Below are 20,593 nucleotides of genomic sequence, written 5' to 3'. Positions count from 1 at the left end.
ACACACTTAAATTAATAAATTTAAAAAATGTTAAAAAAATGGTCAAAAATTTCAATAGGCATTTTAGAGAAGACATACAAATGGCTAATAAAAATACAAGATGATGTTCAATATCATTAGCCACCAGGAAAATGCAAATTATAACCATAAAGAGATTCTATTACACACCCAGTAGGATAACTATCACAAAGAGTTATAACATAAGAGTTGACAAGGATATGAAGAAATTGGAAATCTTATATTGCTGTGGAATGAAAAATGGCACAACCCCTTTGGAAAACACTTTGGAAGGTTCTTATAAATTTAAACATATATTAAACATTAGACCCAGTTATTCTACTCCTGGAAGTATTTACCCAAGAAAAATGAATGAAAGAAAACACTTATCTACACAAGGATTTATGCACAAATGTTCACATCAGTACTATTCATAATAGTCTCAAACTGGAAACAACTCAGATCTCCACCAACAGGTAAGTGGATAAACAAACTGTATATTGACACACACTGGAATGCTCCTTAGAAATAAAACTGAATGAACCACTGAAAAAGAATGTAACAACATGGACGAATCTCAAAAACATCGTACTGGGCCAAAGAAGCCAGACAAAATATTATGCACTCTATGATTCCATTTATATAAAAGTATAGAACACATAAAACTAAAGTATAATGCACATTACATTATACTTTAATGTAATGTACATTAGTGGTTGTCTGGGGTCTGAGAACAAGGGGTCAAGGGGAGACACACAGTAGCTTTTCAGGGTAGCATGGATATTCGATATATAAACACCTATATTTGTCAACATCAATCTGCACACTTAATAGGTTGATTTAAAAATCCCTCTAAGCATATGTTCAGTGAAGTGGAACAGAACGTGTTTAAAACAAGGCAGTTAATGCTACAGACCAGGTTATAAACACTTGTAAGAAGCTATAAACAATTTAGTATTAAGAAGATAAGCTTGGGGAGGGTTTCATCGTAACTTTGGTGCTATGAAGAAAAATCACCTTGGGAAAAAGGAATAGGGTGAATCTCTAAAAAAATTTATTCTAACAAAAGATACATAAAACTAATCGATTATGGTATATTTTTGAAGAACTCTGTCAAAAGAGGAACTTTTTGAGGTAAGCACTCAGTGCATTTCTTCATTTCCTTTCTAATTATAAGAGGAAGACAAAGCAGCATTAGAACTCAACCTGGCTGATCTTTGTTGGGGTTCTATAAACACTTTTTTTTAACTTTATTTAGCCAAAACCCACTTCCTGACTTCATCTTGCCTAACTTTCCCCAAACCAGTCTATTTACTGCACTTTCTGAATTATATTGTATACTTATGGTATACAAAGCTCTCCTGTTTGAAATGCCAGATATAGAAAAGGCACATTTGGGAGTCTGTGGCCAGCAGTTCTAGATTCAGGGTCATATTATGGTGACCTTAATTTAATTTAGGAACTTAACATTTAGGTGCCACAGTACCAAGAATTCAAGGCTAGCAAATGATGGTTTCAAAAACAAAAAGTAATGATTCTTCGTCTCAAAAATACCTTTTTACATACTTTTAGCCACATATTACCTAACAATAAAATAAATCCTATTACTTTCAGTTAGGGCTCCTAAATTCTATCATGAATCCCAAATCTATTTATAGAAAAGTACAATTTGCGAAATATGACATCAGCATATTACATTAATTATCTATATTTTAACTTAAACTTCCCACCTCTGTTCATATAATACTTACATTACACATGAGTATATGAAATTCAGACAAGTTACATACCTAGCCCCAAACTACCAAATGACAGAGTTATGACTCAAAACCAGATTATTTTAATTCCAAAATCCATGCTCTTAAGTACCTCAAAATGAGAACTCAAACTCTCTAAGAGGTACTTATAAACTTGGAAGGGGAATGACAACATAACGTTTAAAACTCCATTTACCTTCAGGGGCCGCAGAGCGCCACAAAATTTTGTCCAACAGCTGTTTTCAATGAATTCTAAGTGCCTCTCTCTTTTCCTAAGTGTTCGTAACCTTTCTTCAAATTGTTTTAAGGCGCGTTTATCCCTTGCTGGCAAAGGTCGACCGTCTTTGCTCTGCAAATAACAAAACAAAATAAAAACAGTTTTTTAAGATTAGGGTCTTAATAAAGTACCCATCAGATTTAGCAAATCAGGCAATGAAAATTTTTTTTGGTTGGATTTGACTCCTTAGGCAGATTTACAAATTGAAAAAAAAAAAGACAACTTTGATGTGACAAAACACATATCTGAACCAAGGTCAGCATCAAAATGCGGACTGTGTATACATTTAATACTGAACTTCCTCTTGATCCCTATTTTCCAAATATATGGTAAAGTTATGTGGAGAGAATCTATGTTTTTAAAACATTGTTTTTTATGAGCTACTTTGTGTAGTTTATTCAATTATTCTCGCTCACTTCCAAACTCCTCCTTCTATCCCTTACCTTAACATATCTGCCCCCGCTTCTCTCCCTTTGGTCAAGTGATTGTGTTATAGTGTACCTGAACTGATGCTTCTCAGCCCCATTCACATACCACCAGAGAGATGCATGTGGGAGGCAGAGGTTTTTACAACTGTGAAGAACTGGCACTTCCTCGTTCTCTAGGTCCATTTGCAAGTGAGTGATGTTTTCTTTGGTCAACCTAAGATATTTCCCATCAATTTTTATGTGATGCTTACTGTAACAATGAGCATACCTTTCTAGTGGGGTCTCACAGGTACACTTTTCTACTTGAACTCCCCTACCCCTAACTGTTTTTAATTGGATATAATAATAAACTACAAAAATAAAACAACTGCTAAGTACAAAAAAAGTGAAATGTAAATTTGTTCGTTTTATTGGAGAGAACAAGAAAAATATTTACATGGGAATACATTTTGAAAATGTAAAGACATTGCATATTACAATATTAACATCTATATTAAGGTTAAACAGGTTTTTAGCAGATAGATACACAACATATTGCTCTCCAGAATATCCTAATGCAGCCTCAATCTAAAACCATAGACATAATGAAGACAAAAGCCAAACACCCTTTAATGAAATCTCTTGACCTTATAGCAGTGCCAGGCTCCTCTGGAACCAGCCGTCCTCTTCCTTCCGTACCTTATTTTATTGCTTCTCAAAATTTGCCATGCGTAACAACCACCTGAAAAGTTTGTTAAACACAGATTTCTAAACCTTACCCCCAAGAAAATAGGATTTAGTAGGTCTTGGATGGGGCCTAGAATTTGTATTTCTACCAAATGCCCAGAAGATGCTGATACTACTGGTCCAGAGACCATATTTTGCATATGCTGAACTGTATTTGATCTTCACTCCTTTAAGTCAAGTTCATTAGGTATTATTAAGGTGTATTACCAAAAGAAGGTGTATTACAAAAAGGTATTTCTGAAAGACAGAGGAATAAAACAAAAACTCCCTTCTGGAAGACAGATGCAGGTAATAATACTTCAATTGTGTGATATGAGAAGGGTTCAGTACTTTAGATCTCAACCATAACCACCACTGTAATATCAAAAGGATACCAACAATGAGGTAGTTTTATTTCAGTGCTGACTTTTAATATGTATGTCAGGGAAAAAATTAGTAAACTGATTTAAGGGTCCACTAAAAACAAACTCAAGTCATTTGCCTACTTGGTGAATGACTCAGTGGATAAGGATGAATGCCAGTCTGCTTTGCGAACTGACAACCAATATAAAACTAATTTTGGTCAGAGAAACAAACAATAGGATAGAAACCCTGCAGTCAACCAACTAACGAATTTGAAACACACACACACACACACACACACACACACACACACACACACACACACACACACACACACACATATATATAAAATTAAAGTATATAAATATATAGCCTTTGTTTTAAAAAAAGGAAATGTGAATACTTCCCTTTAACACTATCTCCAATTACCACTGCCCTTTCCTTTGGCGATCACTGTCAAGCAGATCAATATCCTTCTACACATTTTCTATGTATTTACACACGTGCACATATGCAAATATACTTATGGTTTTTGTTCTACATAATTGCTAACATTTCTTGAGCGTATTTCTTGTGCCTAAAACTGATCTATTCTTTTACATTTATTCTCCTTCAATCTTCAGAATAAAATATTTAGGTGGGAAAGAGTATTATAATCATTTATTAGATGAGGAAAACAAGGCCCACAGATAGTATTTGCAAAATCTGTAGAATCTGAACTGAGATAGCCTGATTTTATAAGATATATTCTTCAAGCTATATAATTCTACTGCATTCCTTTTTATCACTACACAGCACATCATACCATGGTATCTTAATTTAACAAATGCCTTATTTTTGAACATTTGGATTGTTTTCTTTTGGCAGGGAAGGGGTCATTAACAATGTGCATGAATATCCTTATTCACCTGGGTTCAAGTGTATACATCCAGTCCAGCAGAACAGATTCCTACATGAACTGTTAAACTGTAATTATTAAACGGTATGTGCTTGTGTGTACATTCAGTTTTCTTCAAAAAGCTCTTATTTTATATTCCTACAGTATACCTATCCTTAAATCCTCATTAATACCTAGCAAAGGTAAAAATGTAAGACTTTTAAGGATAAAAAATATCCTGAGTTATTCTATTTAGCACATCACTGATTTTGTGGATTACCAACCATTCTGATTTCAGCACTGAAAGTCCCATATTCTAGAAAACCCCTCAAGTCCCAGCACTGTGTTGAATAAATAAAAGCGGTAAGAATGGACATAATTGTCTTGTGCCTGATCGTAGAGAAAAAGCTTTCGGTTTTTCACCACTGAGTGTGCTGTTAGCTGTGGATTTGTCATATATGGCCTTTATTAAGTCGATGCACTTTCCTTCTATACCCATTTTATTGAATTTTTATCATAAATGGATGTCAAATCTTTTCAAATGCTTTTTCTGCATCTATGGAAACAATCATAAATTTTATTTTTTATTTTGTTAGTATGGTGTATCATGTTGATTGAGTTCCAATGTTGAACCATTCTTGCATCCCTGGAATAAATTCCACTTGATCATGTGTGTATGGTCTTTTTAATATATTGTTATTTTTGGTTTGACAACATTTTGCTGAGGATTTCTGCATTAGTGTTCATCAGACAGACACTGGCATCGTTTTCTTTTTTTGTGTTGTGCTTGTCTGGTTTTGGTTCAGAATAACATTGGCCTTGTAAAATGAGTTAGGAATAATACCCTCCTCTTCAATCTTTTGGAAGATTGAGAAAAACATGTATTAATTCGTTGAATATTTGGTAGAATTCACTAATGAAGTCATCTAATCCTGGATTTCTTGTAGGGGGAGATTTTTGATTAGTGTTTCAATTCCCTTACTAGTGATCACTCTATTCAGATTTTGTATTTCTTCAGGATTCAGCCTAGGAAGGTTGTACGCTTCTAAAAATTTATCCATTTCTACAAGGTTGTCCAATTTAACGTCTATAGCTTTTCATAGTATTGTCTTATGATTCTTTGTATTTCTGTGGTATCCATTGTAACTTCTCCTCTTTCATTTCTAATTTTATTTATTTGAGTCTTTTTTTTCCTTAGTGAGTCTAGCTAAAGGTTTGTCAATTTTGTATATCTTTTCAAAGAACCAACTCTTAGTTTCATTGTCTTTTTAGTCTTTATTGCATTTATTTCTGCTCTGAATTTTACAATTTCCTTTCTTCTATTGACTTTGGACTTCATTTGTTCCTCTTTTTTCTAGTTATTTAAAGCATAGTTAGATTGTTTATTTGAGATTTTTCTTGTTTCTTGAGGTAGGTCTGTATTGTTATAATCTTCCCTGTTAGTTACCAAATTGAAGTGGCTAATACTTATCTTTAATGCTTTTTCCCTTTAACCTTTATGCTATAATTGTTTAAAACCCTAATTCTGTAATAGAGTTGCAATTTTCTGACTTCACGTTTATCACCTTACTCAAATTTTTCTGTACTTTTACTCTTTTGTTTTCAGTAGAAGAGCTGCTTCCAACACTTCTCTTAAGGCAGGTTTTATGGTAGTGAATTCCTTCAGCTACTATTTTACTGGGAAAGCCTCTATTTTTCCTTCATATCTGAAGGATAACTTTGATGGATAGGTTATTCTTGGTTGGCAATTTTCATTTTTCAATATTTTGAATATGTCATTCCACTCTTTCCTGGCCTACAGCATTTCTGCTGAGAAGTCTGATGATAGTCCGATAAGAGTTCCTTTGTAGGTTACTGTCTTTTTTCCCTGGCGGCTGTTAGAATTCTTTTCTTTTTTTTCAATCATTGACTTTTGGCAATTTTAACATAATGTGTCTTAGAGAAGTTCTCTTCGCATTGAGATAATTAGGTGTTTGATTAGCTTCTTGTACTTGTATAAATACACATATAAGCCAGTTCCTTCCCCAAGTTTGGAAATGTCTAATATATTTTTTCTTTAAATAGGCTCTCTGTCCCCTTCTCCCTCTCTTCTCCTTCTAGGACACCCATTCTCCTGATGTTGCCCTTTCTAATGGAGTTGGATAGTGCTCGTAGTTTTTTTCGTTTGTTTGCTTGTTTTGTTTGTTTTTATCTTAGTTCTCTCTTCTTTCACCTGAAAAATTTCTAGATTTCTATTTTGTAGCTCGCTAATTCTCTCTTCTGTATGGCCTGCTCTATTTCCAATGCTTCCTAATGCATTCTTCATCTCATTTAGCTTTAGAATTTGTTTGGTTCTTTTTTTGGTACAGTACTTCAGCTCATTAATTTACTCCTGAGCTTACTGAACTGCCTTTCTGACTCTTCTTGTATCTCAAGTTTCTTCATGAAAGCTATTTTTATTTCTCTATCACTTGGACTCTATCATCTTCCATTTCTCTATCATCTTCCATGACTTTTGATTTTGATTTCTGGAGAATTGTCATTTTCTTTTCATGATACTGTGTTACCATGTTATTCACAGTCCTTGATGGATTTTTCCCCTGCCAGTGCATCTAAAACAGTGAACATGTTTTTTATTTAGGTACAACTTTAATTTTAACAATTCAACAGGCTGGTTTGAGTCCATTCTCTTCTTTTCCAGTAGGTGGCAATACAGCACAAAGTTTTGGCTTCTCTTGACTGCTCTAGTTGTATCTGAGACCCAGTCATTCTCACCTTCCACTGCATCTACCAGAGATGTCGCAGGTGCCCTCTTCATCGCCGCTTGTGCCTCTGGGGTCACAGGTGATTTATGCTGCAAGTATCACTGTGATTATGGGTTTTGCTACAGTCACAAGCATCACCGTTGAGTCACCAGGATGGCCTGTGCCCCCGCTGTATCCAGAGTTGTCTGGGACTTGGGCACCACCACCGTGGTGAGAGGATAAAGTGGGATGGGAGAGCTGGAGTCGCAAGCCCCACCACCACTACTGCCCAGTTCCCTGCGGCTGCTGGCACTACTGTGTCCAGGAGGCTGAGGACAGACACATTGCTTCTGCAGCTGCTGCTACTGAGCTCTCTGGTGGAGCCAGTACTGCAGTAGCCAGGGGGGAAGGGAGCAAAAGTCACAATGCCAACGTGCTGCTGCCCTTTTCCTTTGCTGGGGCTGTGGGGAGGGGCCAGAGTTGCGGGCTCAGCTGCCATGGCAGGAGAACCAGGGTCTCAAGCACGGTCTGTACCATTTCCCCAGTTCCGCCTCCCCTATGCATTCCAATCCACCTACCTTCAGATGTACAGATATGTGGATCTCTCAGGCGTCTTAGTGTGTCAAGCAGAGGAATTTTTCTTGAGTAATAGATGCCCCACTAGTTGCAGATTGAAGGAAAGAGCCAAAGGGGGCATCTCACTCCACCATGATGCTAACCTCAGTTTTCCTTTTTATGCGCTCTTATTGTCTGGTTTCAGAATTATACTAGTTTCATAAAATTATTTACAAAAATTTCCATTTTTCTCATGTTCTATAAATAAGGTTTATCTGTTACTTAAAGGTGATGGAGGAAGAAAAACCTTTACTGTATTTTTAGAAGTATATTTAATGGCAAGTAGTTACATATAATCTTTAGCTTATTCAACTAGTACTTGAAGTGACACAATAAAATCTGATGTTACACATGGAATCATCATACCTGATACTAGAAAAGTTTTGGTCATATGTGGAATTTTTGTGTTTTAGAAATTAGAACACTAATAGGAATTCTCAAGCGGACAGTTTCCTATATTTCACAGAAGACAATTTTTTTTTTTTTAAATATAAGCATGGTTCTTGAAGGATATGTCAGAAAAATTCAGTGTCAAAAATTTTCCAATGTCTAAGTCACATCAGAAACCAGCTCAAAGACAAAGTAATTGTGTGCTTCCTCATTACAATAAAATATCAACTCACTTTTGATTTAATTGTTTGAATGTGTTGTTCCACTTCTTCAATGTCTTCGGTGTTTTCTATACGTTCATAAGCAGCACTTCTAGTGCCTTTTATCAGATTTAAAGGTAATGCTGACATGCCATAGGCCTAAAAGAAACAAAATTAAACTGTGATTTAGAATACTACTTTAAACATATTATACACAATTTTCAGGTAAAAATGTTTTTTAAAGTAATTACAAAAAGAGTAAACAGTTGTAAAGCGGTATAATCACTGAAGAATATGGTAGATGGGAGTGAATCATGATTATAATGTATCATAATTGTCCTGTTTATTTCACACTTACACTTGAATAGTTATATACGTTAATACTAACTATTCCCAGAATAGATAATATCTATTCCTCAAAGGGCAAACTACAAAATTAATATAAATATAATAATCTATTAAAGAAATAAATTGCAACTTCACGCTAACCAGAGATTAAGATAGTGTGCAGTCCTAAAAACAATTTACAAAATTATTTCTATAGAAAAAAAAAACAATTTTCTCCAAGTATACACAGTAAATCTTTAGTAAAATGTAAGTATTTTAATATACATGTTATTTGATTAGCAGATCAATTATCTGTATATAGTTTACTTACAAGTTCTAAATATTTATAATCAATTTTCTTGCTAAGTTTTTTTAAATATTTCCTACAAATAATTTTTGAACTATTCATCAACACTCAGAATATATTATTTTATATTGCCCATTCTATATTAGCCAATCCCAAATGACTTTTTATTGTACAAATTAAAAACATTAATGACAATTGCCATGCGACCATTATCCAAATCATTAATGACCATAAATCCTTAGCAGCAAAATTGACAACTATCATCTCCTAGTTGCAGCAACAGACTCTAAAGCAAATACAACATTATGTAGTTAAATATTTTTCATTTTCCTCCTGAGCATAGAACCAAAGTAGTTTAGCCAGTTTCCCCTGCTGTTAGGGAGGGCCATGAGATTGAGTTCAGGACAATGAACGTGGACACAAGTGATAAATTCTATTTCTTGGGCTTTACCCCAAACTCCAAAACATCCTGAGTGATCCTGCATGTTTTCTCTAATGCTCTCTGCTACCTGGTTGTCAACTCCCAGTATGACTTCACATACCTTTAGTGTCCTTTTTAATTACTTTAATATTCTTCACTTAGACTCCTTTAAACATTGGTTAAAACACAACTCAAATCATAAAGCATAAATTCTGATATATCAGGGTTTTTTTTGTTTTGTTTTGTTTTGAACTATGGGAGAATATGAACCAAGAACATGACTACAAAGAAATACCACAAATGAACTAATTCTATCAAGTAATTCCAACTCTCCAACTCTATAGTTTGTTGCATTTAGATAATTAACTAGTTGAAATTATTATCCAATATGCAAATCCTTGTATTTGCTAAAGGAAAAATACTTTAAAATCTTGCATTTTAAATAAATTTAAAATATAAATTAATGTTTTCCCAATTTTCCTTTAATACAAACAGGAAAGATTCTGTTTGTATTAGAAGAAAATGTAATTTGGACAGATAGAGTGACTTTCTTCTAATTAACTCAATTCTTGTCAAATTTATACTTGTAATGACCTTGGTAAAATATAATCAGGTTTAAATTTTATATTTTAACATGAAATTTTATATCCTGAAAATGTAAAGAAAAAAAAGCCTGTCGAAGCCAAAGTATTCCTCAGCTCCTTTAATCTTTCAAGATTTTCTTATCCTTAATTATCATTTTGACCTATTTGGTGGTTATAGTAGTTCTACATCTTTTAATTAGCAATAATCGCGCCTCGGATAAACCTCATTGGCTACGATACTGCCACTGCGCAAAGCTAGTTCTAGATCTTTTAAACATTACTTTTTAAAAAAGGTGACACAAAACTTTAAAAGTCTGATGAATATGTAGTATTTTATAACGATTATTTACCAATTGTCCACTCACATATCATTTGAACACAAGTCCAATATATTGCTTTTTATGACCAAATGCCAAGGCAAAAATATCTTGCTAAACCCAGTTTATGCCCAAGTATATTATTTCCCTGTCCTCCAAACTGCCTCCAAACTAGGTTTATTTTACCCCCAATGCTTTTATTTCTGTTTTGGATGAATCGGGGTCCCTAAATATGTTAACCTCAGTACTCCATACTATTTCCCAAGGAATCTGTTGTTGTAGTCAGTATTAATAATGTGGCCCTATTTAGAGTCCACCATCAAATACAAGGTCATCTAAATTCTCTACACTGGTCTGCTGGTCTCACTTTCTACAGGTCCATCTTCTACACTGCTTCCGAAGTGATCTCTCTCTAACACCCAAGTCAGACTATGCCATTCCTCTAACATCCTTTAAGATTCTACAGGACTAATAAGAATAGTTTTCAAAGTGCTCTAGGAGGAGTTCCTTGGATTCTGTGGAGGTGTGTTTGGGCCACTACAGGAGACAAGAAGGCAGGTAGTGATGCAGGCACCTGCTGTTCCTTTTCTAGGGCAATTCTACTTTGTTCATCTACTTTTTTACATATCCTCATTTCATCTAAGATTGTTTGAAAAGTTCTTCGGTACTATTTTTCAATGAGAGGTAGAATTACTGATCTTGTGAATAGACTCCAATTATCTAATCCTCGCATACAAAGTTCTTCATGACCTCTTCCCTACCAACCTTATCCTATGCCTCCCTATCGTTCCCTGTTTTTAAAACACTACGATTTTATATGACTTCAGGCTTTGTCCAGCATCCACACTTTAGTACGTGCAGTGAACTCATTGAGAATGCCTACCTTTTCACCCTACTTCATTAGCAAATTTCAATGCCCTTCAGGTGTCAGCTTAATTACATGTCTGAGAAACCTCCCTTGGCGTGTGCCTTCCTTACAACTCAATTATAATACATAACATTTTACATTAACTTTATTGATCTGCACATTTGTTTTATCACTAGATCTGTCAAACTTGGCTAATCAGAATCACTTGGAAAGTTCTTAAAAACACAGGTTCCTTAGCCATGCTAGAAACAACTGCAGTAGACTATTCGGTATGTAAGGACTAGGTCTTTTTTTTCCTACCTTTACTCCAAGAATATTTGTTACATAAAGTAGTTTCTCTAAGAATATTTAACCAAAAATCATTTAAAAAGAGAGCTCTTTATTCATATGAACTCATTTCCTTACATGAAATTTATATATTTATTAGAAGAGCTGAACTGAATTCCTAAATAAATGTAAAAGATTTTAGGAAATAAAAATATGTCCTTAGTAATAACTTATGGTAACATGGACCAGAATACAATATCTTTTTGTGAATTTTCAATTGTCTAAAGAGAGCAAATAATGGAAAGTAGTCATTATTTTGGTTATCTAGCTTTTAGCTTGTTTTTGTACTGCATGTTTAAGTTAGTTATCATCAGGAACTTTAACATTTAGATTATGATAAGAATGACAAAACACATTACACAAAACATTTCATCACAACTTTAAGATCTTTAGACAACAATCTTTTGAAATTAACCTCACACTTCTTTGAAAAAGATGAAGACTATCCTTTTCAGAAACATAACTTTTATTGCTTACTACTGCCCTCTAGTGAATTACTAGAGAATCAACAAGACTAAAGACAAAATGCTTTTAGGTCATCATAACTGCTTCCAATTTTATGTTTCAACTTCCAAAAATAAATCACAATCTTTGTTTTAAAACCCAGAATGTTTTGAAAGAATGTATACAAACTACAAACCTTTGTAGTACCTTCTTACACTGCCCAATTTAAAACATCTTTTCCCTACATATCTCTCCCATGTGTAGGATGACAGTTTCCAATCTGTCAGCCTTGGATTACTGCCAAGGATCAACAGCAAGCACTGCCTTTAAACTGAATACACGTCTTGCATACATTTGTAACACCTATTATTCAAGGATGTGTATGCTATTATGACTAAGGAAACAATTCCTTGAACATGTACTCAATAAATATTTCCTTTTTAAATATTCATTGATTCTAAGATCCATGTATCTTCTCACATCTCACATCAGTGAAGTCTGGATGCATCTTATAATTATTGGCTAGACAGAAGTCATGACACAGGTGTCATTACCTGCACATTCACAAATTTGGTCCTAGCTGGTAACAATGTAGTTACTTTTTTGGTTGAGTTACATGCATTCTTGGTACAGCTATTGAGTTTAATTGCCACTTAAAAGGTCTTGTAAGATAGCACTATGATTTGACATTGAAACAAAAAGTTAATGTATAAGGATAAATGGAAAAAAAGGAGTAAACAATGAAGCAAATATTCACTGGAACAAATAGGCATAATTCTATATTATTTTTGCAAAGCAGCAGTCAACTAAGTGGTTTATAAGCTTAAGAAAGGAATATACTCGAGATGACGTCAGAAACATGATGGCATGAGGGGGTCCCTCTTGATCTCTCCCCTGGAAGTTACAACAAGTTGAACAGCTATAATTCAACAAAGAACTCCCCTACACAACAAAGAGAGATCCATGTATCAGAACATCTGAAGGTGGGTGAATTGAGGCGAACAGGGGAAGAGTGAAGGGAGAAGTACAGAGACGGGGGCTGCAGGACGCAGCCTGGGGCTCACTGTGGTCCTGGGAGAGGGGACGACTGAGACTGCAGGTGCACTTTCTGTGGCCTCAGCAATCCTGCAATCCTGCCTGAGTGATCAGCATATGATCAGCTGAACCCAGCAATTGGGCAGAGACCTCAGGGCAAAAACTGAATACACAGGTGCTACAACTATGGTCTAACAGCCTTCATTGCCAGAAAACAGAGCCACAGAGCTGGCTGCCTCCTTCCACCATCCCAGAGTTACCAGCAGACCCAGAAAATCTGTAGCAGTGTCAGATTAAAGAGCAGAATACGTACAGCCCTGAGAAATGGAGAGAAAGTTCCTGAGAGGCAGACACACACTTCAGCCAATAATGACAAAGGAGGAGATATAAGGGTGAGGCACCTGTGGTCTACCAGTTGCTATTACTCAGAGAACACAGCCACAAACATACCAGCCACCTCTCCCAGCCCAGCCCAAGCCCACCTTCCAAGGCTGATCCCAGTGGAAGCACCCAGGGTTGATGAGGCGCACAGCTCTGCACCTGACTACAGGGACAGCACTGGGATCTCAGGGGTTCAGAACCTCATCGCCCACTACATCTTCCCACAGGGGTGGTGCCGTGAGACTGAGGCAATTTGGTCACAGATGAGAAATACACCTCCCCAAGAAATCTTCCACCGGGACAACCAGGAACAGGAAAAGAAAAAATAAAACACTCCAGGGCTACCTAATGGAAAACAAAAAAAGCCTTTTTCCTATCAACCTGCTGTAGAATTCACTCGCCTAAATGCCCGAGAAAAGAAATAATTCATCAATTACCATGAATAACTAAGGTTACGAGACAGCTTGGAAAGGAAATTTTAAAATCTCCAGATAATAAACTTGAAGACATAAAAATATGTGACTTAAATGACAATATAATTCAAGATTGTAGTTCAGAAAAAAATTCAACGAGGTGCAAGAAAACTCAGATAGGCAGTTTACTGAACTCAGAAATAAAATCAAATAACAAAATGAATATTTTACCAAAGATGTTGAAATTTTAAAAGAGAATCAAATAGAAATTCTGGAGCTAAAGAATTCAATAAAAGTTAGGTGAAGAATGAAATAGAGAGCTTAAGAAATAGAGCTGAGCAAATGAAGGAAAGAATTAGTGATACTGAAGACAGAAATCCAGAAATGATGCAGACGGAAAAGGAGAGAGGCTTGAGAGTTAAATAAATGAAAGAACTCTATAGGAACAATCTGACTCTATCTGAAAGAGCAATTACTGACAATGGGTATACCAGAAGAAGAGAGGGAGAAGGGAACAGAGTTTATTCAAATAAATAGTCAACGAGAACTTACCAAACCTATGGAAAGAACTGGATCCTCGAATCCAAGAAGTAAACATAACACCTAATTACCTCAATCCTAGCAGGCCTTCTCCAAGGCACATTATATTGAAGCTTTCAAAAATTAATGATAAAGAAAGAATTCTCAAGGTAGCCAGGGAAAAGAAGACAGTAACCTACAAAGGAAAGCCCATTAGATTATCATCAGAAACTCTACCTATAGCTTTTCACATGGCAAAATAAGAAACCACAGCAAAACTAACAACAGCAAAACAACTTAAATTTACACAATGGGTGAGTTAGCAGCTTCAAAGAAAATCCAAAAGACAAGAGTGGAGCTGTCAAGGAAAGCTCTGTCATTAATTCTCTTAATATCATGCGCGTAAAAGACAATCTTGTATAGTAAAACATGTACATGAAGAACTAATCAAAAACAGTGATTCAGAAGACTTACATCCCAAATGTGAAGTTTTAGGAATACCTTTCCAATTTATTTCACTTGTATTTTCCTTGTTTTGTATGCAGACGAGTGATATGATTTTTTGAAGTACTTATGTAAAAAAACTTCTTTCACTAAATATAAAACAAAAATAATAAATGATACAAAAGCATGGGCAGGGATTTTTACCTTACAGTGGGGCATCTTACACTCAACGAAACAGCACACATGGAAAGCTGGGAAATGTTACTTTTAAAGAGGATGTCTGTCTGCAAAGATTACTGAGAACCACTGCTTGATTTATTTCTACTTTTGAATCCTTAATTTATTACTTTAATTTTCTTTAATCCATTAGTTTATATTTTATATCACATGTATACACATTAACACACATACACACACACACACACACACATATACACACACACAAATAAAATGCATAAACATCCTGAAGGACATGTTAGATTTTTCACTCTAAGTGCATATAATAAAAAGTCTAGTAGTCACTGCTTCTATAGGCATTTCAGTAGTCCATATAGTACATTACATTTTTATGAAAATATCATTATTCAACATTTTCCCACTTGATGGCACCAAAAAATTAAAATATCTACATAAATATCTCAGGCTAAGGCTTCTTTTTTTCCTTTAATTTAAAAAGTATCATATTCTCTTTCAATTTAAGCTGGAAACAAAAGGCAAGCTGATAATATTGTTTGACATTGTTCTTCTCCTAAAATTCAGTGCCCAATTATTTGGCTATTCTTTAAGACGTGGTATAGTGGATATAATCTTGGTAAAATTTAAATAAGCAACTGGTTTCTAAACTAAACAATAATGCATATTTAAGAAATTCACTGTACTAAAATATACATTATAAAACTTCTAATTTCAATACTAACGGTTACAGATTCTATAAGAGGAATGTTTTTACCTTTAATAATTCTTTATACTCAGGGTCAAAGTACACTAAGTATTAACATCCCATTTGGGGTACTTTCATTAAAAATAAACCTCTTCTACTACCCTTGAATATGTACTATACCCTCCCTCTTCCATGCTCCACCATGAAAATCCTATAACAAGTTAGGAGAAAAATTTGCATCTGCAAGCAAATATGATAAATAGTATTATTAACCACATATCTATAATAAAACCACCTATCTATGCACAGTTGATTTTCAAGCACTTTTTAATAAAATTTGAGCATTACTGGCCCATTTTTACAGATGGGGAAGTTAGGGGTCAGATATTATATTTTACATAAAGACTCACACTCATGACTACTCTCAGCTATACACACCATGCTGCCCCCTTAAACAAGGTCTCCTCTAGCCTACCCTTCTTCCTCTCTTTATACATCAGTAGTAAAACTGGCCAGACTGTGCTTTGGCAGCAAAAATTCGCCCACTGAGTTTTCAGCATATCTTGTAGATCTATTTAAATGATGTTTATCTGTCTCCACACATCCAAGTAACTACCAACCGTGAATGCCTTTCTGACTTACTTATCTTTTCACAATACACATTCTCATTGATGGTGATACAATTGCTGTTAGCATCTAATTTACTATCCCTGCAAGAGGAAAGATTGGGAACTATAGTTTGAACCATATGGAACAGTGAATATTCAACAATTTGAGCTATTAGTGACTATTGAGTGACCAATAGATTCCAAGATTTGGTGAATGTTTTAGTTAAATCTTCACAACCTTATAAAATATTATTCCCACTTTAGAGATGACTAAATTTAGATGGTAAAATAGTTAAAGGGACCCATGGACTTAAGAGGGATCACATTTAAGCATCTCCACCAAGGATCATAATTTGATTGTTTATGCTACTTAAAGAAAATACGTACTCCTGGATAGTTTGATCTTGATATCCTGTTACATTGGACCCTCTGCCTTGGTCTTACACCTTAAGTGGCACCTCTCTATTCAATATATCTTCCATATCTTTCTGCTTTCCAGTCTCAGCCTCATCATAAGGTTCTCTGATTGTTTCCTCAATGTCCTTCAGCCCAGCCCTCTGGTTCTAGAAAAGTAAAGCTCTTCTAAGGATATCTAAACTAAGTCATTGTGATTATTTGGTTTAATTGATTGCTTAAATGATAATTTTCAGTTTCAATTTGAATATAAAATATTATATTTTGAAACACATATCTTTGCAATACTATTGTTCCTACAGGAAGATCTCTTTCAAAGATTTTAAATAATGTCACACATTTTTCCCACTCCCACTTAACATCCCACAGTTTTTTTCAGTGCCACCACAGTAATACTGTTAAAACGTTAGTCAGTCTCTATTACGTTTCCATTTAAAACTTTCCAGTGCTTTCTAATCTCAATCAAAGTAAAATTCAAAATCCCAACTATGGTCCATAAAGCTCTAGGTAACATCGCCTCTGGCTATTTCTCGTCTAAACTTCGGCCATTCTTTCTGGTCAACTGGACTCCAGCACACTGGCTTTGCCTCATTGCTATTATCTGATACTGCATACAGTGCTTATCTCAGGATTTTGCACTTACTCTTTCTTCCCTCATGTCTGGCTCTTTCAGTTCACTCAGCTCTCTATTCAAATGTTAGAGAAGCCACTCTTGACCTTTACAGAAAAATCAGCCTCCATTATTGTCTATCCCCTTACACTGCCTTATTTTATTCATAGCATCTATCACTTGACCGTAGGAAGGTAATTTTCCATGAGTCTCATTTCTGTACATCTTGCAAGCCAGGCACAGATTGCCTCCTCCCCCCCTCCTTTTTTCTGTACTATCTTTTCAAGGATGTTTGTACAGCATATTACCTTAGAAGACAAAAACACCATCTTCCTCTGGAGCAAAGAGCAGGCAGCTTACTGTCCGTTATAAAAGATTCAGCTTCCCTAACTCAAGGTTCCTCTGCTATGTGAAACTCTCATCTGGTGCTGTTCACGTTGCCCCATGGCAATTGGGATTCAGGGAACTGGCACACGAAAATGCTCATGCTACAGCTACTGCTACAGTTCTAAGTTATATAAAGTTCTTTGTTTCTAACCCAGATGTCTTGCTTTGATAGGCAACATCCATGAAACTGCAGCAGGCTGAAAGTAGGGTAAAACCTTAGACCTTTCATAATTATATTGCCTTACATGTCAGTTTCCTGTTTTCCATTTTTTTCTCCTGCCTAATCTTTCATTGACTGGTACATATTTATTTCCCTTATAGTTTTCAAAGCACTTTTACAAACAATATTATTTGACCTTCAAAAATCCCTAAGAGGCATTTTCTATTACCATTTAATGGGGCAGACACTGACCCAGCGAGGCTAAAAGACAAACCCAAGATCAGTATAACAAATGTGTCACAGAATAGCAATTAGAGTGCCGTTCTAACACTTAATTCATTACTAACTCATGATTGCTTCTTAAAAGACAAATAACTCATATGCTATACATATGTTTTATAAGATGGGAAGATAATTACCCACTGATATCAGATGGCAAATAGCTCATGTAGTAATGCATGACAAAAACAAAAATAGTCATAATAAAACTGAGAATCCAAATAAGCACCAGAAACATATCAAAATGCATGTATTTTAGATTTCTTTCATTATACATTATGACACAAATGATTATATAACAAAACTAGATTCTATCATACTAATAGCCCATTTCTTTTATGTCTTAAGGAAAACATATTGAAACAACAAAAAAGGTTTTCTTTATAACAGGCATTTTCCATCACTGCAAGAATCAAGAATGTTCTAAATATAAACTCCATTAATCTGAAAAGATTCCAGATAATTTAAAACTTCATGCACAACTCTTTCGGGAAATAGGTAAAGAAACATTTATTACTAGCTGTTTCTCTGTAATTTAAAGTGTAAAACTCAAAAAGTACTCTGTACACAAGTTTGTCAGGTTATTATAATTCATAGCTTACCATTTCCAGAAAGACGGGGAAAAAAAAAATCAGTCTCTAAGATTGGATTACATATACTAGAGAATATCAAGTTACGTAAAATATCTGATTTTGAAAGCCCTATACCCCTAAGTAAGATAAATTTACTGAATCAGTAACTGATATTGACCTATGGTTTAGAGTTCTAGTATGCTTATAAATCACTAAATCTACTATTGCTTGGTTATAACCACCTTCAAGGTTCACAATATTCATTGTATTATTTGTTTCTGAATATTAAATTTCACAAATACAGGTAAAATGATTGTGACTAAGTAGTTAAAAATTAACCCTCTTCTAAAGTAAAGAAAACTCAAGAAAAAAGATGAAAGCACTAAAATATTAAAGAGGAAAACAGAATAAAGTTGAATATATGACTAAGTATTTTTGTAAAAATTGCTTCATAAAATGATTCTCTAATTTTAACTTAATGATCACCATTATACTTACTGTGTAAGTTATAGCTGCCAACATTCCTATCAAGGTCAGAGAACTAATGGAAAATGACAAGGCAGCTAAACCATCTGCAAAGGAAGAAAAACACTATTAAAAATGCACATATATACTATTCAAATGTATTCCTTCGTCCTTGAAGTGCTAACTCCAAGTGGAGCAAAGAGTTTTTAAATGGCTCTTTACAAATTGATTTGTAAAAAATCTTTCAGACTAAGATGTTCTTTCCTTCACCTCTTAAAATTAAAGAGGAAAATTACTGCCTAATTATTGAGCCTAAAACAAAATCAGCAAAACACTAGATGCTCAAAAGGTAGCAAAAAATTTTCCTGACCTTTCTCATTGGCAGACCTTGAGAAATAGCATTACATAGGAAAGCCACTGACCTTGAGGCTTCCTTGCCTCTCTCCTCAATCTTGATACTCCTAGTTTATTCTTAATTTTCAAATAAATTTTTAATACACATCCTAAAACTAAAATCTTAAAGGGTTTATTTTGCTCAACTTGAAAGGAACTAGCTTGCCTATTCGGCAGGAAAAAAAAGAAAAAGATACAGCAAACAGAAAATAGATTCAAACATAACACCAAAACAGAAAAACTATGTTAACAAGTTATATTTAAGAAATTATTTAAAAGACGCCAATGGTCAAGGAGCAGAGGTGACACTTTCAAATAAATATACCAGCTTATGCAATGAAATACTATGCAAATTATAATATTTTTAAATGGGAGCAATATTAATTTTTCTAGTTTTCATATAGGTCCTATTGGACCTGTAGTGATGTAGTTTAAATGCAGGTCCTGTGGAATTAAATATATTTTTTATTAATGTAATGTATCAATATTAATTTCTCATAAGAAAATTAGAATAATCTATCTTCTTAAAAATGACATCAGTTTTATGTAACATTTGAAGAGATCATATTATTAACAAATTCACAAATTAAGCAAGGCAAATTTTATACTATTTTTATCAAAGACATTGAAGCTATTACTAGAAGTATCAACAGCAGGTGTACATATGATTAGGAGAGGTCTGGCATTTAGCTGATACCAATTTTAAGGTACCATCACTTATAAAATACATTCCAAAATTCCTAAAAATGTGAAAAAATATGCATCTTAGAATTGATAAAATGGAGTATTATACTAACATATGTAGCTAATTTAAAAAGTTAATATGACTAATAGTGATAAGCAAAATGTACTCTAGGATATGATGTTTAAGATTTGAAATAAAAAAAAACATTAAGACTAAAGAGAATGAAATTACAGAAATTAGAATAATGCTACCTACACAATCAGTGATTCAAGTTATACTAATACTCAAAGACTAGCATGACTTATAGAATAGGCAGAAGAGTACCTACTCAAGAGACCTGGAAGAGTTAACTGCAAGAGAAGAAGCAATTTATTTCTCGGCAATAGGATCAGGTGCATAAAATCTGACAATTCAGTATTAG

At 34.4% G+C, this 20,593-nt stretch overlaps 1 protein-coding gene across 1 annotated transcript in view; it reads right to left on the bottom strand.

The window, feature by feature from the left end:
• LMBRD1 (LMBR1 domain containing 1) overlaps positions 1 to 20,593 on the bottom strand; it is a 97,042-nt gene that overhangs the window by 31,485 nt on the left and 44,964 nt on the right. The window contains exons 7-9 of the mRNA XM_081036141.1: positions 19,128 to 19,201; positions 8,366 to 8,491; positions 1,951 to 2,103 (exon numbers count right to left, since the gene is read on the bottom strand). Coding sequence (XP_080892267.1) covers positions 1,951 to 2,103; positions 8,366 to 8,491; positions 19,128 to 19,201 — 353 coding nt within the window. The remainder of the gene's footprint in view (positions 1 to 1,950; positions 2,104 to 8,365; positions 8,492 to 19,127; positions 19,202 to 20,593) is intronic.

This window comes from Rhinolophus hipposideros, assembly GCF_964194185.1.
Source record: "Rhinolophus hipposideros genome assembly, chromosome: 3".
Taxonomy (NCBI): domain Eukaryota; kingdom Metazoa; phylum Chordata; class Mammalia; order Chiroptera; family Rhinolophidae; genus Rhinolophus; species Rhinolophus hipposideros.
The sequence above is the reverse complement of the archived record's forward strand: the minus strand, read 5'-3'. Positions and strand labels throughout refer to the sequence as shown.